Source organism: Lynx canadensis, chromosome B1, assembly GCF_007474595.2.
Source record: "Lynx canadensis isolate LIC74 chromosome B1, mLynCan4.pri.v2, whole genome shotgun sequence".
NCBI lineage: Eukaryota > Metazoa > Chordata > Mammalia > Carnivora > Felidae > Lynx > Lynx canadensis.
In genome coordinates this window covers 113,253,546-113,270,579 of record NC_044306.2, presented here as the reverse complement: position 1 = coordinate 113,270,579, position 17,034 = coordinate 113,253,546, and the positions used below count along the sequence as shown (strand labels likewise).

The 17,034-nt window shown below is 37.0% G+C and overlaps 1 protein-coding gene across 1 annotated transcript in view; it reads left to right on the top strand.

Moving 5' to 3' along the window:
• LOC115512320 (glutamyl aminopeptidase) overlaps nucleotides 1–17,034 on the top strand; it is an 86,788-nt gene that overhangs the window by 49,048 nt on the left and 20,706 nt on the right. The window contains exons 11-13 of the mRNA XM_030313253.1: nucleotides 6,039–6,118; nucleotides 15,999–16,135; nucleotides 16,266–16,321. Of these exons, the coding sequence (XP_030169113.1) occupies nucleotides 6,039–6,118; nucleotides 15,999–16,135; nucleotides 16,266–16,321 (273 nt within the window). The remainder of the gene's footprint in view (nucleotides 1–6,038; nucleotides 6,119–15,998; nucleotides 16,136–16,265; nucleotides 16,322–17,034) is intronic.

The window sequence follows — 17,034 nt, the reverse complement described above, 5'->3', positions numbered from 1 at the left end:
CACCCACGGTCACTTTCAGCTGGTCTCTAATCTTCAGTGCCCAATTTCCACCGAAAAGGCCCTTTGCCCTCTTTATCTCCTCTTTAATAGTCTCATTGATCTTATACACAAAAAGTTACTTATATGTAAATCATCACAAGAGCAATTATTCAGTAGCAATTAAGATAACATGAGGAAGGAGAATTATAGGGTGTGACAAAGGTGTCCCAGAATAACTATAAGCTGGTTCTTTTACAGTTACTGTTTTATGTTCTAATAAATTATACTGGCCACATTTAATACTGCTAGAGACTATTTAGATATGAAAACTTAAAAAAATATTTCTCTCTTGTGAAACAAGCTTCCATTGGGGAGTAACTACTGTCTCCTGTCATGTGTATCCATGGATAGACTGAGCCTGAATTAATGGGTCAGGAGGTGTGCTTGAATAGGCAAGGGCACAGAAGACTTTCTTGAAGAAGTGATATTTAAGCTAAGTAAATTGATATGAGGGGATGACCGTGGGGGATGTTCAGAAGAGAAACTACAACATGTAGGAAGGCCCTGGGCCGGGGAGGGGGCGGGGGCGGGGAGTAGCATTACACATATAATATGCAATGCTTACTAAGTATTTACTAAGTAGCTGGCACTACTTTAAGCACTTTAGAGTATTTTATTATTATAACAGGTGGGGAAATTGACAAATGACTGAAACTTATTAGATAACCTATTCAAGGGCGCAAAGAGTATAAGTGATGGAACTCTGGTTTGAACATGGGCAGTCTGGCTCCAAGAAACTGAACAGCAGACAGGCACTGGGCACAGTGGTGAGAGAGGCAGGGGCCAGGCACGCAGACCACACTGAAGATTTTGAACAATAGTGTGCAACTTTAAGGACTTCAGAGAGAGAGAATTGGTAGGATCACCTCTACGTTTTTCAAAATTCCCCCTTGGCTGCGTTATAGAGAATAGATCAGAGCAGGGCAAGAGTGGAAGCAGGAAGGCCAGTTACTATGATAATTGTAGCAAGTGACTCACGTGGGAGATGATTCAGAAGATGGGGTCTGCATTAGCAGAGTGGGCATGGGCTGGAGGGGTGTGGCAAATGTTCCAAAGATTGGGTTGAGCTACAATTTCTCATTAAAGAGTAAACACTATGCAGGGAACTGAATTGGATGAATTTACAGGTAACAATCCCATTTTAGAATACTGTTCTCATCTTGTTCTACAGTGGTCTAACCAAATTTCTAGAGAACTGAAAGATCTGTAGAGACACACTTATGACACGTACTGTATATTTTCTGGCTTCCGATTCAGGGCTTTGAAAATTAAGTCACACTAATAAATAACACACTCGGGTGTTTCCAGAAATCCAAAGTGCCAAAATTCAAACTGGACTTTCTGTACAAGGCATCAGAAAATGAAGAGCACCCAGTATTATTAAACTAACTACTTTGAAAAAAAAAATTAAAAAATAAAGTAACTACTTTGAAGATCTTGGCTGGCACCTGAACTGGAAGAATATCAAGAAAGCCAGTGGTGCTCACCTTGTTGAGACCCATTATCAGACTCTGCTTCTGGAAATGTCAGATAGTCAGATAGTCACAATAAATGAAATTCAGAGTGACTGGGTATCTTGCTGTATGCAAATGCGGAAAATTAATAGTTCGTGCCAAAACAAAGGAAATTTGAGTTCCTAGACCAAGTGAGATCAGTCAGAGAGTGTCAGTATAAACTTCTTTATCTTTTCTTTATTTTGGAAAGGAAAGATTAGGCTAGAAAAGCTTTGTTTTCACTCTTTCCTCTTCACAATATATGAATGAATTGAAACCTAGATCTGACTTAGGTGATAATTCAGTTACAAAAATCAACATAATGACTTGTGATCATTCTGTTAACTATAAACTGTTTATTTTATAGTTACTGTTTTATGTTCTAGCAAATTAGATGGGCCATATTTAATATGCTATTTAATAGCCTTTGTATATTAAAATTAAAAAAAAATTTTTCTTTCTGGAGAAACAAACTTCTACTAGGAAAGCTTCATAGGAATTGTTCTCTTCTGACATATGTATGTACTGATTTGTTAAGCCAAAGACATACCCAACACTGTTTTTAAAACGGTGGGATTGCATTTTTTAAACTACTCCTTGGTTATGGATTTCTCTCCACACAAACACAAAAATTTATTAGCAAGTAAATGAAATGAATATTTTATCAAGTCTTCACTTTTTGAGTTATAATAAATCTTTAAATTGTATTCATCAAGATTTAGAACATGGAACTATATTAACATTCACACTTTTCTCTAGTATTTAATTTCTACCTTCAGATACTGTTTTTTATTTAGAGTCACAGATGCATGATTTTTAGTGATCACTTATTATAAACTCAATCTACTTGATCCATTTTTGTAAATAAAAAAAGTTATATATGCATAGGAAAAACCTTATGTGCTATGCTGTTGAGAACATTTGTTAAAAATCTATAATAGCTCCTGAACAAATAGGAGAGAAAATGACATTCTATCAAAAGGGATCCTTCATGATTTTTCACTTGGTTAAAAAACTAGATCATAACATATGCCCTCATCCCCCCAGAAGGTAATTAGCTCTTTCTCCAACCCTAGTGTTCACCTTACTCTATGTTCAGATATATTCCTGTCCGGTAAAAAATGTGGTTGAATAAGCTGTACTATAAACTGAATGGCTCTCTCCCTTTTCTCACTGCTTAAATATTTCAAGATGAGGGAATTTTTATGAGAAACTTTATAATCTTTATAAACTTACACACATGTGTGAGTTATTGTTTTAACACTACGGCCTCAAGCATCAGGCAAGCTTACATGTGTCTGGCAGTCCACTCAGCGTTAAACAGGGGGAAGATGGGAGTAGGTGTGTTATTTGGGGGCAAAGTCAGTTTCTTTTCTTTTTTTTTTTTTTAATTTTTTTTAATGTTTATTTTGGGGACAGAGAGAGACAGAGCATGAATGGGGGAGGGGCGGAGAGAGAGGGAGACACAGAATCAGAAGCAGGCTCCAGGCTCTGAGCCATCAGCCCAGAGCCTGACGCGGGGCTCGAACTCACGGACCGCGAGATCGTGACCTGAGCTGAAGTCGGATGCTTAACCGATTGAGCCACCCAGGCGCCCCCAAAGTCAGTTTCTTTAGTGAAAATTAGATTAGCCATATTTAATACTACCAGATCTTGTTAGATACAAAAAAGTAAATTGTACCTTTCAAAATGAAATCTGATCCTCCTAAATTTTAGATGTCCTGTAGGAGACTCCCATCATTCCGTTTATGTAATTTTCATTTCTTGACATTTTGTACTCAAATCTATTATTTTACTCAGATTGCATTAGATCCTGTAGGTGATTCTAAAACTGTAAAATCATAAGGCCTCAACCCTCAATCCTTTTAGTCTTATGATTCTCTTACAGACTTCAGAGCAACGTTTGTACATAACTTAGTAGTGTATTTTATGCCCACTTTTGGGCACAGTGTCATCTCAGAGACCATGTTTTACAGGAGATAGTCAAAATGTGAAGTCTTGACTGTGCACACAGGGCATCCAGACACTTGCGCACTCTGTTCTTTCAGTCAGGTCGGCAATGGGGAAAGGGAGGGAAAGAAATGTTCGTTTATGTGGCAACACCAAAACAGAAGAGTGGTGGAAGGGCGGAACATGTAGGTAGAGTGTGATTTTTACCAAATGCTTCTTTGTCTATCTGTTGAGAAGCTACAAGGGATCACTTTTAGGTTGACTTCCCTAAAAGCAGATGCTGAGGTGATGATTCAAGTGAAAGCTACTCCTCAGGAAGTGTTTCTAGGAAAGACTGGGAAAGAAGTGGGCAGTGAGAGGTCAAGCAGCAAACGTGAAATATCAAGCAGGTGCTGTAGAGGATAGCTACCCCATGGGGAAGTTGTGGAGATGCTGTTATAGAGGGGTCCTGACAGATGGGGCGAAGAAGATTCTCCTGCCATCCATCATTGGCGAAGGGCTGCATCCACGAGTGTAAATTTCAAAGAACTTCTGGCAGCTAGAGGGCAGTTCTCTGACAGACAGCCCCAGGTGCTTGGCTGTTGGCTAGGAGAGCACATTGGAATCTAGGGTGTACAAAAATGACAAAGGGATTCGAGGGGACAATCTTTGCTACACGACCCAAGAAACAATTTATTTTTTTTTATATGAAATTTATTGTCAAATTGGTTTCCATACAACACCCAGTGCTCATCCCAAAAGGTGCCCTCTTCAATACCCATCACCCACCCTCCCCTCCCTCCCACCCCCCATCAACCCTCAGTTTGTTCTCAGTTTTTAACAGTCTCTTATGCTTTGGCTCTCTCCCACTCTAACCTCTTTTTTTTTTTTTTTGTTCCTTCCCCTCCCCCATGGGTTCCTGTTAAGTTTCTCAGGATCCACATAAGAGTGAAACCATATGGTATCTGTCTTTCTCTGTATGGCTTATTTCACTTAGCATCACACTCTCCAGTTCCATCCACGTTGCTACAAAAGGCCATATTTCATTTTTTCTCATTGCCACGTAGTATTCCATTGTGTATATAAACCACAATTTCTTTATCCATTCATCAGTTGATGGACATTTAGGCTCTTTCCATAATTTGGCTATAGTTGAGAGTGCTGCTATAAACATTGGGGTACAAGTGCCCCTATGCATCAGTACTCCTGTATCCCTTGGATAAATTCCTAGCAGTGCTATTGCTGGGTCATAGGGTAGGTCTATTTTTAATTTCCAAGAAACAATTTATGTGTGGGTTCTATGGAGCTTCTAACCCAAAACATTCCACAGCCATAAAATCCTCAAGGAAAGCTAGTGACAACTCAATCCCATAAAACATTTCAACAGTTATAAAACAAAGGATTACTTCTTTCATGGAGATGGCAAAATGTGTTCTCCCTGAATTACATAAATTTTATTATAAATTGAAAAGAAGTATCATTCCCCATTCTCTGTTAGAGACTTGAATGATCACAGATGTAGAAAAACAAGGTAAACTTTGAGTTGGTAACCAAATCCAAACACATTCATCTTCTTTCTAGATCTGTTGTATTTTTCTGATTGATGGTACATGATATGAGAACAATCAAAAAACTTTAAGACCTCTTTTATGAGATTTCAATAATAAAATGTTATGTATAGGGGCGCCTGGGTGGCTCAGTTGGTTAAGTGACCGACTTCGATTCAGGTCATGGTCTCATGGTTTGTGGGTTTGAGCCCCGCATCAGGATCTGTGCTGACCGCTTCCTCAGAGCCTGGAAACCTGCTTCAGATTCTGTGTCTCCTTCTCTCTCTGGCCTTCCCCTGCTTGTGCTCTGCCTCACTTTGTCTCTCAAAAATAAATTAAAAAAAATTTTTTTAAATAAAATAAAACATTGAGTATATATGGAACCAAAGGACAAAAATAACCTCTTCACCCTGCTCCCCAAGAAAATATTAAGTAACTAAAGAGAACACCAAGAAACCCTGAAACATGTTTGTCTGATAATTTTTCCTTTGCAGCACACCTGATTCATATGTAAAATAGGAGATATTTGAAGAGCATGAGAATCTTTAAGGGATGATGGTGGTGCTACAATTTGAATTTCAACATAATTTCTAAAATGTGTTATTTCCTTTGTGGCATTTTAAGATTGTCTTCTGAATTTGAAAAATGCTTTGTGTTCCTTGACAGAAACAAACCATATTAGATTATGTGTAAGTATGTGTGTGAATGGTCAATGTTATTATATAATGAGTTACATTTATGCAATATCTTTATTCCAAAGCCTCAACACATTGTATTGAAATAATCATCATGCTTAGCTAATTTGTTGATACAAAGTTCCAAATTTTAGAGATTTATAGAAATTGGAAGCAGTTATATAGCCTATCTTCATCTCTAAAGAGTGTTAGATTAATTGCTTTAATTGTATCCTATACACTGGATATTCATTTATGAGGAAAATATGCTTGTCTATTGATTTTTAATTTTTATTTGGGAAATGTTTTTATTTTTTAGTAATAAAAGTTAAATTTTCCTTTTTAAAAAACTTTAGTTACAGATGGAATATTCCAGTTAAATGGACTGAAGATAATGTATCAAGTATTACATTCTACAACAGGTCAGAAACAGGAGGTAAATTTCATCAATTGATTTATTTCTTCTTTGCATTAATATACCACATTAAACTAATGTAAGTGTAAAGAAGCAACAATAAATCTGGAGCTTATAATGTAAATTTCAGCTAAAACAGAACTCTTAAGTAATTTATCAATGAATTCAAGCTCTTATCTATAATGAGAAATTTTCCACCTTGTGATATTCTTTTTAATGATTTACCGTGACTTAATAACAAATACCCATGCCCAAAGGAGAAGTGTCACACACCCAGTCATTGGATGATTAATGCATAAGTTTTCTTTCTTTCTTCCCCCCTTCCTCATTTCTTCCTTCCTTTCCTTTCTTCCTTCTTTTTCAACTTTACTATTTTTCCTTTAGAACAGAGAAGTAAGTCATGGAATTTCTTAAAACCAAGCCTGGTTTCTTAAAATGCTGTCATTAAATTAGACCTATCATTTTTCCAATTCAGTATAATATTAGAATTTTTAATGACTCCAAATTCTTTTCTAAGTTGTAAATTGTCACCAATAGGTCAAAGCACTATCTGTATCTATTTCCTTCCTTCCTTCCTTCCTCCCTTCCTCCCTCCCTCCCTTCCAACCATCTGTCCGTCCATCCATCCATCCGTCCGTCCGTCCGTCCGTCTGTCCGTCTGTCCGTCCATCCATCCATCCATCCATCCCCCTAAATGAATTACTTGGTATGTACCTGTGTTAAAATCCAGCTGTGGCTACTATGCTAACTTAAATCAACTGGAAATATGTTTCTATAGTCTATCCCCTGTGGTTTGTCTTTTCCTTTCTTGAAAAAATTTAGTAGTATAAAAACAAGGAGACCTTATCTCATGTTCTCTCCTTCAGATGGCTGAAAAAATAATAGGGCATCCTAGAAGATTACTACTTTTCATACTTTTACCATCGTACTTGTTTTACATTTCAAAATCATTTCTTTTAGAAGACAAATGATACTCTTCTTCACCCCATCCCATGCAGGTTTTGTTTCAGAAAAGCATTTGGCATGGACTCTCCCTTGTGACTTCTTAGGGATAAAAGTAAATAATTATCCTTTATTTACATATTTGCTCCAACAAAATAGTGTAAAATATTAATTAAGTGTGATTTCCCCTAACAAGTAAATTTTCATCCAATTTCCAGGAGGTTGATTTTTTAAAAAAACCTCATTGAGATAAAATTCACATATTATGCAATTCACCCATTTAAAGTGTTTTTTATTACATTCACAGGTATGTGTAACCATCACCACAGTCCAGTGTAGAATACTTTAATCACCTCAAAAATAAATTCCATGCCCTTTAGCTCTCAATCCCTCTATCCTTCTATACCCCTATACCTCAGACCTAAGCAACCATGGATCTACTGTCTGTATAGATTTGCCTATTTGGACATTTCCTATAATGAAATGATATACGTAGCATTTCATGGCTAGCTTTTTACATTTAGAATAATGTTTTCAAGGTTCATCCATGTCATAGCATGTATCAATACTTCATTCTTTTTTACTGATGAATTATATTCACATCGTATCGATATACGACCTCTCATTTATCTATTTATCAGTTGATGGGCATTTGGATTATTTCTACTTTTTAGCTGTTAATGCCGCTGTAAACATTTGTGTACAAATTTTTCTGTGAATGCAGTAGGTTTTTTTCACCTTTGGGGTTTTTTACTTTTATTATAAATTTGTGTGTGTGTGTGTTTAATTTTTACTATAAATTCTACCAGCTTTGTTACTGTCAAGGTAAGCATCCTTTCTGTTGCTTTTGCTATAAAACTTTCTCTTGATCATTTATACTAACAATTACTTTGATTGTTACGGTCAACATTCCTCCTGAATTCCTCTAGACTTCCCAGATCAATGCCATTTTGTCTTACTATTTTTTATATGATTATGTTTACTTGAATACTGAACTCTATCTTTTGTGATCTGCCTTTTGACCATTTTCTTACTCATAAGCATGTGTCAATGGAAAATGGAGAAGACAAAAGAGACACTTTAAAACGTGCAATACCACTGATAAAGCACAAAATGAGGCTACCATTCCATTGGAAAGTTCTCAGTGAATTTGGTTTAACATATTACTACATATATTTGCCATTGGTTACCATTGGTTAACTGAGGGTTAGAGGAATGCTTTGGCAGCTTCTTGATTTGCTGTTAACAGGTTTAAAAGCATGAATAATTTGTCTATGCTAACAGCATTTTCATGGAATGAGGTTTCTGTAAAAGTGAATTTTCCAGATAACTAAGCTTACTCAGGTGTTTTGTAAAATAAACTTGAAGAGTTAACAATAAACATTTTTTACATGAATTATGTACTTAGTAGACAAAATATATGAATAATAAATTTAATCCTTATTAATTAATTAGTTCTTTCAAGCAAGTATTTACTGAGAGCTCACTTATGTGCCAGACACAGTGGTAGGCATGGAGATAATGCTGAGGGGGAAAAAAATCCTTACCCTCTCCATGCTTACTGTCTGGGGAGGTGCAGATGAGTCAGCAGGCAAATATGTGTCCTAAGTGTCTGGTGTGGCCATGGGGGCTCACTGAAGGAAGCACCAGTCCAGATTTGGGGGTTCAGGAAAGTTTACTAAAGAAAAGGACATCTAGGCTGAGAGGGGTGGTAGAAGTAGTGTTTAAATGGATGATAGGATTGACCAAGTGTAGACAAGAACTGTGCTCTGGACAGAGAATGCTAGTGGGAAAGTGAGGGCAGACGGCTCTCCCAGCAACTGTATCCCTCTGTCTTTACATTGAACACATTTTTTTGTGTGGCTATAACTATTGATTTAGCTGTCTTTCCCCTCCCCAGAGAATATTTCTTAAGGAAATAGAGCTTATTGGGTTTTGGTGTTGTGGTTGTTCTATATATTCAGCAGGTACCCAGTAATTGTTTATTGAATGAATAAGTGAAAGAATGAATGGAGAGGCTCTAATGTTTACAGGCCTTTGAAGACAAACATGTCTTTATCTGAAATTTCAGAATCATGACTGCTCCCTTAGCCAGAAGCAAACTAGACATCTCTTCCTACTTCAAAGTGCCTGCTCCATTTTTAGGCTATGCAATAAGTTCCTGTTTCCTGTTTAAGGACATCTTCAGTTCTCAACTCAGAGCACAGATGACAAACACGTCCCAAGTGCACTGAATGGACAATCAGCTCAGGTTACCAGCCCTACCACCCTCCTCTTGGTTTCTCTGATGATTCATCAGTTAGAGATTTCCCAGGCAATGTTGGGACTTCCCCCAAGGCCTTCTATTTACATTTGTGTTGCACATGATATTTTAAACATGAAAAAAATTTAACATGTAATTTATAGAGGACCTCTATCACAGACTCTTCTCAGGCTCTTCTAACCTGCCCTGCATAATCTCTCTTCTCACTGTTTATAGTATGTTTTGTGCAATCAGTTTAACCAATCCTTCCTTATTCCTACTATTATTGCTTTATATTTTAAATATCATTATTTAACATCCATATGCTCTGTCTTTTCTTTTTTAAGTAAATTATAAACTCCTTGAAGATACAATCTATACATCAAACTCCTTGATGACAGGTCAGGAAACCACCCTATTCCCAATGAGGTTCTGTGCACAACTTAAGACTTACTAAGAGTTTAGTAAGCCCTTGCTTCATGAAGGCTTGTTTGCCTTCAGACTGCTGTGCTTTTAGAGGATACGTGTGTATATTTAGTTATGTATATTTAATTATGTGTATACTTTAATTATGCCTCTATCCTTAGTACTGCCTACTATTTTGTCAGTGCACCTACATTTAGTAGTATACCTCCTTTTTTCTTTTTAATCTGCTGCTTTCTAACATTTAGAAGACTTGAAGGTCATCACATGATGCCAGATAACTAATCCTACTAAAACATAATATTTTAAGATAGGTGTTTGGGGGCGCCTGGGTGGCTCAGTCGGTTGAGCGCCGACTTCGGCTCAGGTCACGATCTCGCGGTCCGTGAGTTCGAGCCCCACATCGGGCCCCTGTGCTGACAGCTCAGAGCCTGGAGCCTGTTTCATATTCTGTGTCTCCCTCTCTCTGACCCTCCCCCGTTCATGCTCTGTCTCTCTCTGTCTCAAAAATAAATAAATGTTAAAAAAAAAAAAAAGATAGGTGTTTGTAATGGCCTAAGTTTCTCCTAGGCCATAAGAGATGGTAATGACTTTGTGTTAGCCGTTTTCATAAATCTTTCAGGTCTGAGAATACATTCTGGATGGTTTAGATAGCCAAATTTTGACTACATATAAATAGAATATTAATAGAATTTTATGGTAGTTATATTTAAGTATATTTCATATCAAAATAATTATGGGTGTATATTTTTTAAAATTTAATCACAAAGAGAAAGAAGGAGACACTTCATTCTTTCAAGCTGAGCCTCTTGGAATGTTTGAATTTTGATTCAGTCATTATGAATTCAGTTTTGCAGATTCAAAAGCTCAGTTTCATCAATTCATCCCTGGTCAACCAAATCTTGAAAGATTTATTCACACAAAGCAAACATATAAGAATGCTAATTTGTTAATTTATACAAATAAAAATATACTGGCCAAGGTGAACCAGAATACTCATGCCAGCTAAGTAGGTATCTCTTTCCAGGAAGAAAGTTTACTTAATAAGAGTAAAGAGAGAGTTAAGGTAGATCAATTATTTTAGAGATTTCACCAAGCTGTGATAGCTTTATATATTGCATTAACCAGGGGAGTCTAATTATTGTATTTAGAGGCTATTTTGATGCAATAAAAGTTTCTTATTCATGCAACAGTCTGATGGAGGTATTCCTCACCTGCCATCTCTTCTAGGTGGCTCACTCCCAAATAATAACTTAGAAATCCTGTCTTTCTCCTCCTTATGGCTCCACCAACCCCCCGAACTTTCGACTCCTCTGCTAGGTCTTTGCATCTGACCAGAAGACAGAGGAAGATAATGGAAGGACCAAGTCTAGAAGTGCATCTATCACTTCTGCGCACAATTTGTGTCCAGATGTCAGTCCCATGTTGCTACCTAACTGCAAGGGAGGCTAATAAATGTAGTCTAGCTGTATACCCAGGAGGAAGAGAGGAGTGTGGTAAATCACCAATAGACCTCTGCCACATACACTGTTCTCTATAGGAGGCAATGTGTTAAAGATATGAAACACATGTACCAGCTCAACGGTGCACCTGCTTCCCTAGGCAGACTGAGACACACTGACAGATCTTTACTACCCAACTCTTCTTTGCAATTATTTTTTTCCAAGCAACAAAACCATCACCAGTGATAATCCTTCATCATGGTAGCCAGGTTGCATTTTCTAGATTCCCGTTTATTATATATTACATGTTAAAACTACCCCTTTCTTTTTAGGGAGATTCTTTAAGCCACTTGCTGAGATTAGGAGGGACTCCATAATTGTTACTAGCACAATCATTAATATTTTCTTAAATAAGTGATTTGTTGAAACTTTTACCACAAATGTATAACCAACCAATTTTATAATAGATCATTTAGTCTTAGTTTAAGAGAGTAAAGCTTTCTTCCTTGACTCTAAATTCTGATACTGCATCCTACTAGAAATTTTTAGCTCCCCAAGTGTAAATTGTGTGTCATTAGTCAAAAATTACTACTTTTGTATTTTTCAGCTGTTTTACTATTAAGTGATGCACAAACTGTCATTTTACGCTGAAAAAGAATTTGCTTAAAAGTTCAATGCAACAAAGCGTTTACATCACTAAAGAAAAATGTTTCTTTCTCTACAATTATCAAACTCTCACAAGCTTGATAGTCTAGTTGTCTAAAGTTTGTTATAATTATTTATATAAAATGGTATACCTGCACATCTCAGAGATACTGTGGGTTTGGCTCTAGACTACCACAACAGAGTGAATATGGCAGTAAGGGAAGTCAAACAGATCTTTTGGTTTCCTACTACGTAACATAAAAGTTACATTTACGCTATACTGTAGTCTGTTAAGTGTGCAATAGCATTATATCTAAAAAACAATGGATATACCTTAATGAAAACAATACTTTATTGCTACATTTACTAACCATTATCTGAGCTTTCAGTGAGTCTTAATCACTGAGCACAGATCACCATAACAAATATAGTAATAACGAAAAAGTTTAAAATGTTGCAAGAATTACCCAAATGTGACACAGAGACACAGGTGAGCAAGTGCTCTTGGAAAAATGATGCCAATGGACTCGCTCCATGGAGGGTTGCCACAAACCTTCAATCTGTAAAAAAAAAAAAAAAAGGTAGTATCTGCAAAGCACAATGAAGCAAATTTCAATAAAGTGAGGTATGCCTGTATTAAAGAACTGTTACATGAGTTCTGTTACTGAAGTTATCTGGATTGAAATTAATTAGCCCCTGGATGAAATTGTGAAAAAGGAATTATCCGTCTTCTCCACCATCCAGACAAATAAAAGAAAAAGGGAATTTTCTAGAGAGAACTCCTACCCAGAAAGAATTCATGCAACACTTTTATACATAAAACTAGCAAGAAACAGAACAAGACAATTTATAAATTGAATGACAGGTTGTTATGTGGCCATTAAATTTCCATTTCACATACAGGTATTCTGTGCTTTCTGAAAGTTCATATTCTGCCATTTCATGTTAAAACAAGACCTATATTGGTATGGTAATGACTTTTTTTATAAAAATGAACGTGCTCTTTGGATTTCTTTCGGTTAGCAAAAACAGGTACTAACGTAGATCCTTTGTAGAAACAAAGTGGTATTATACGGACTTTTAGAAAGTGGGAGATACTCTTCTATGTCATTTCAGCTTATGAAAGGTTTCACAGGAATGCATTACTTTCCCCCTGATAGTGGGGGATCTCTGCATAGAAAACAAAATTTCAAGGTGTTTACAATATACATTTTTCTTAAGTTTATTTATTTATTTTGAAACAGTGAGAAAGCAAGAGTGAGGGAGGGGCAGAGAAAGAGGGAGAGAGAGAGAGGGAGGATGGAGGGAGAGAAAGAATCTCCCAAGCAGGTTCCATGCTGTCAGTGCAGAGCCCGATGCGGGGCTCGAACTCATGAACTGAACCAAGAGATCATGACCTGAGCCAAAATCAAGAGTCGGTTGCTTAACAGACTGAGCCACCCAAACGCCCCCTAAATATACTTTTAAATGAGAAGGATTACGAATCCTAAAAACAGTAAAGTTCCATTATGTGTACTGTGTGCGTGTTTATGCACATATATAGACGACACACATGCAGTAGAAATAAGTATTACATTAACTATTGGTGGGTAATTTTTATATTCTTCATTATGCTTTTTTTTGTTATCTTCCAAATACATATTTGGAACTGTAAGGAACACATACAACCATTAAAATCAGAAAAAAAAATAATGGTAAGTGGAGAAAGGAAAAGAAACATATGCCCTGACTTCCATGTGCCACGGGGAATGGCCACCAGTATTTTTAGTCCTACTTACTTCACTATGCAACTAAACAACCCAACAGTCTTTTGCTGTTGACAACTGTTCTGAAGGTAGCATGAACTTGGAAAGTCCATAACTACTGACTTCCTGGATCTCAGCTTCCTCATCTATAAAGTGAGAAAAATCACAGTAACCCGAGACAGGCTTAACTAGGTATATATAAAGCACACTAAAATACTGCAGTATTTAGATGGATTGCCAGGAACTTCTCAATGTTATTTATATTTGCCTTGCTATTTATAGAACTGTGCCATATCCCCTTTCATAATAATGAGGATAGCTACCATCTGTTGGACAAATCACTGTGTGACCAACGCTTTACTGATGTTATCTTATTTAATCTTCACAACAGTCCTGTGAGGGATTTTTATCCCTATTTCCCTTATGGTGAACTGGGACACAGAGAGGTCAAGTGATTTGGCCAAGATCACACAGCTAGTCAGTCACAGAGCAAGGGTTTTATCCTAGATCTGTCAGACTCGAAAGTTCATGCTCTTTCTCCTGTAACATATGTCTCTGTGCTTAGCAAGAGGCTCTCCTCCAGATCCAAACATCCAAAGTGTACGGTTGCCAAAAGATTAGCTTCCTTTCAACAACCTGTCCATGGGAGAATGACAAAGAAAGATAAATACTACGTGAGTGAGGTAAAGGTTTATAATTTGTCAAGTACCTCCTCTGAACGCTCCTAAAAAAAAGTATTGTCTTGCTGAAGAGCTTACTCATGTATTATGAAAAACTACTGCGTCCTGGAGATCTTCCAACCCTCGTGAACACTTCCAAAATTTAAATCATCTTTCCTCCCAGACTAACTCATCTTCCTCTACTCCGTAATGGCAACATCATTATTTATCCAATCATGCAAGCCACTTTCCTCTCCTCTGACTTTCCACATCAAGTAAGAAAACCAACTGTTGCTTTTCACCTGTGATGTGTCTCTTGAATGCATCACTTCCTTTCTTTTTTCGTTGCCTCCACATTAGAGTAAGCCCTTATTCCCCCTTGCCCTACGTTATTACAGGAGACTCTAAATCTCCTCCCAATATCTCTCTCACACCACTAGCAAAGGTATCTTTCTATGAAGCAGACGTGAGCATGGTATTTCCCTGCTTAAAAATCTTCTCTGTCTCTCAGAAGACGGAGTCCTTCACGTGGCATGTGGCTCTTGTACTTTGAAGAGCCAGACTGTATTTCCAGCTTCATCCTCTATTTTCCGATATCACATCCTACATCCTCACTACATTAAAATTGAAAATTTTCAAATATACTAACTATTCTCACACCATTACTTACACTGCATATTGTCCATGCAAACGAGAGAGTGTATGAATTAAAGAGTATAGGAGTAACACTAACAAATAAATACTGGTCGTGTCAGAGCACAGCTATTATTTTTCAACGTTTATTTATTTTTGGGACAGAGAGAGACAGAGCATGAACGGGGGAGGGGCAGAGAGAGAGGGAGACACAGAATCGGAAACAGGCTCCAGGCTCTGAGCCATCAGCCCAGAGCCCGACGCGGGGCTCGAACTCACGGACCGCGAGATCGTGACCTGGCTGAAGTCGGACGCTTAACCGACTGCGCCACTCAGGCGCCCCACAGCTATTATTTTAAGTGAATTTTTTTTTATCTTACACTTAAGTCTCTGTTCCTTCAATGCTGAGCTTCTAAAATCTATATACTAGAGCCCTCTGTAAATACTGGATGCTACTTTAGAAAGAGAGTTCATTTGGCAAATCCATTGCTGAAAAGCATTGATGTGATCAACTGAAATAAGGAAACAGAAGACTTTACAAAGATAAATAAAATTGGAAGAGCAAGTATGAAATGGATTACAAAATCAAGAATGTTGTATTTGGATTTCAGTTCTATTGCGAGCCTTCTTGACATTTTAAAAGCATTACTGATGCTCAAATCATTGTTCTGCTAGGCAATAGCCATTTCCATCAATTTGAATGTTGATTCTAATAAATAAAGTATTCTTTGAAATGTTTACATTTTTATCGCCTCCCCAGGCTGCCCAGTGCATATTCTTTGTGTAATTCATCCATCACGATTAGAAATATGCAGACTACCCCCAGAAGCACGAACCACTCTGTCTTTGGGCATTGTTTACTTTTATTGAAGGATTGACAAGCACAGAATTATTTCACTCCTTTGGCAAGCTACTACCAGTAAGAAGTATAAGTCACAAATCACAGGACGCTTATTTACATAAGTTATTCTTTTTCAGCTCACGTACTACAGTGACATTCTAAAATTAGGTAACTAAATAAGAATTAGGCTTTGGGGCTTTGGATCCAAATCAAACTTGACTCCTTGAGCTGATATTTCTTTTCTTTTCTTCTGACCCTCTGGGCCTAATTTCTCTGTGTTTACAGTATATGCAAACATGTTTCTCATTAGTGTTTATTTACTACCACAGGAATCACTTTGAACTCTTCTAATCCTGCTGGAAATGTTTTTCTCAAAATAAACCCAGATCATATTGGGTTTTATCGTGTAAATTATGAAGTACCAACTTGGGAATGGATAGCTACCAATCTTTCCTTCAACCACAAGGTAAGAGTAGCAGTGGTTGTGAATTGTTTTATTGTTGTTCTAAGAACAACAGCTTGAATGATATTAATTTTTTTCAACATTCTTTGTTTTAGAAATTGTGCCTCTTACCTCATTTTCTTCTTCTTCCCAGGGGTTTTCTTCTGCTGACCGCGCAAGTCTTATCGATGATGCTTTTGCCTTGGCAAGGTGAATTTTGGAATGAGTTTAGACTATTTAAAATACTACGGATTGTATCCCAAATCTCTTTTCTTAATGAGTTGCAACAATGTTTAAGTATTAGTTATAGCTTAAAATATCCAAAGCCACTATTGATAACATTATTGTTTTCCTTAACTCTCTTTTTAAAAACCCATATAAGCCTCATAGCCCAAATACTGATATTAGCTCTTATCAGACCCACAAAAACTCACCTTTGAGTAGGGTTTGACTATACCAGAGCCCTTGAGCTAATTAGGAGTGACATTTGCAAATGCTCAAAAGTGCACTTGATTAATTTGATATAATAAAATGACAATGTATTTCATTAACTTAGTTCTATGAGCCTAACTAAGCCCATTGTATCATTTTATGGCCAGAGTTGTCAAATCTTGTTGAAGTAATCAAGGTAAAAAGAATGAAACATGGTGCTCTAGGATTGATCAGAACTAAGGTACTGTTTAAGAAATTTGACTTTTTTTCCCCCCATGGCTTGAACGTAACCTACGCTTAGAAAAAAAATCATCAACATATATTAGGGAAATGGAGGAGTAGTAACCACAGTACCTTTGAAGGTTTTTTTTGTTTTGTTTTGTTTTGTTTTCAAGTAGTCTAACACCACTAATTCAACTGGTATTTGTTGAATTTCTGATACTTGTAGGAGCTAGGGACACAGCCACTGGTTTCGTGGCTTTGTAGTGGCC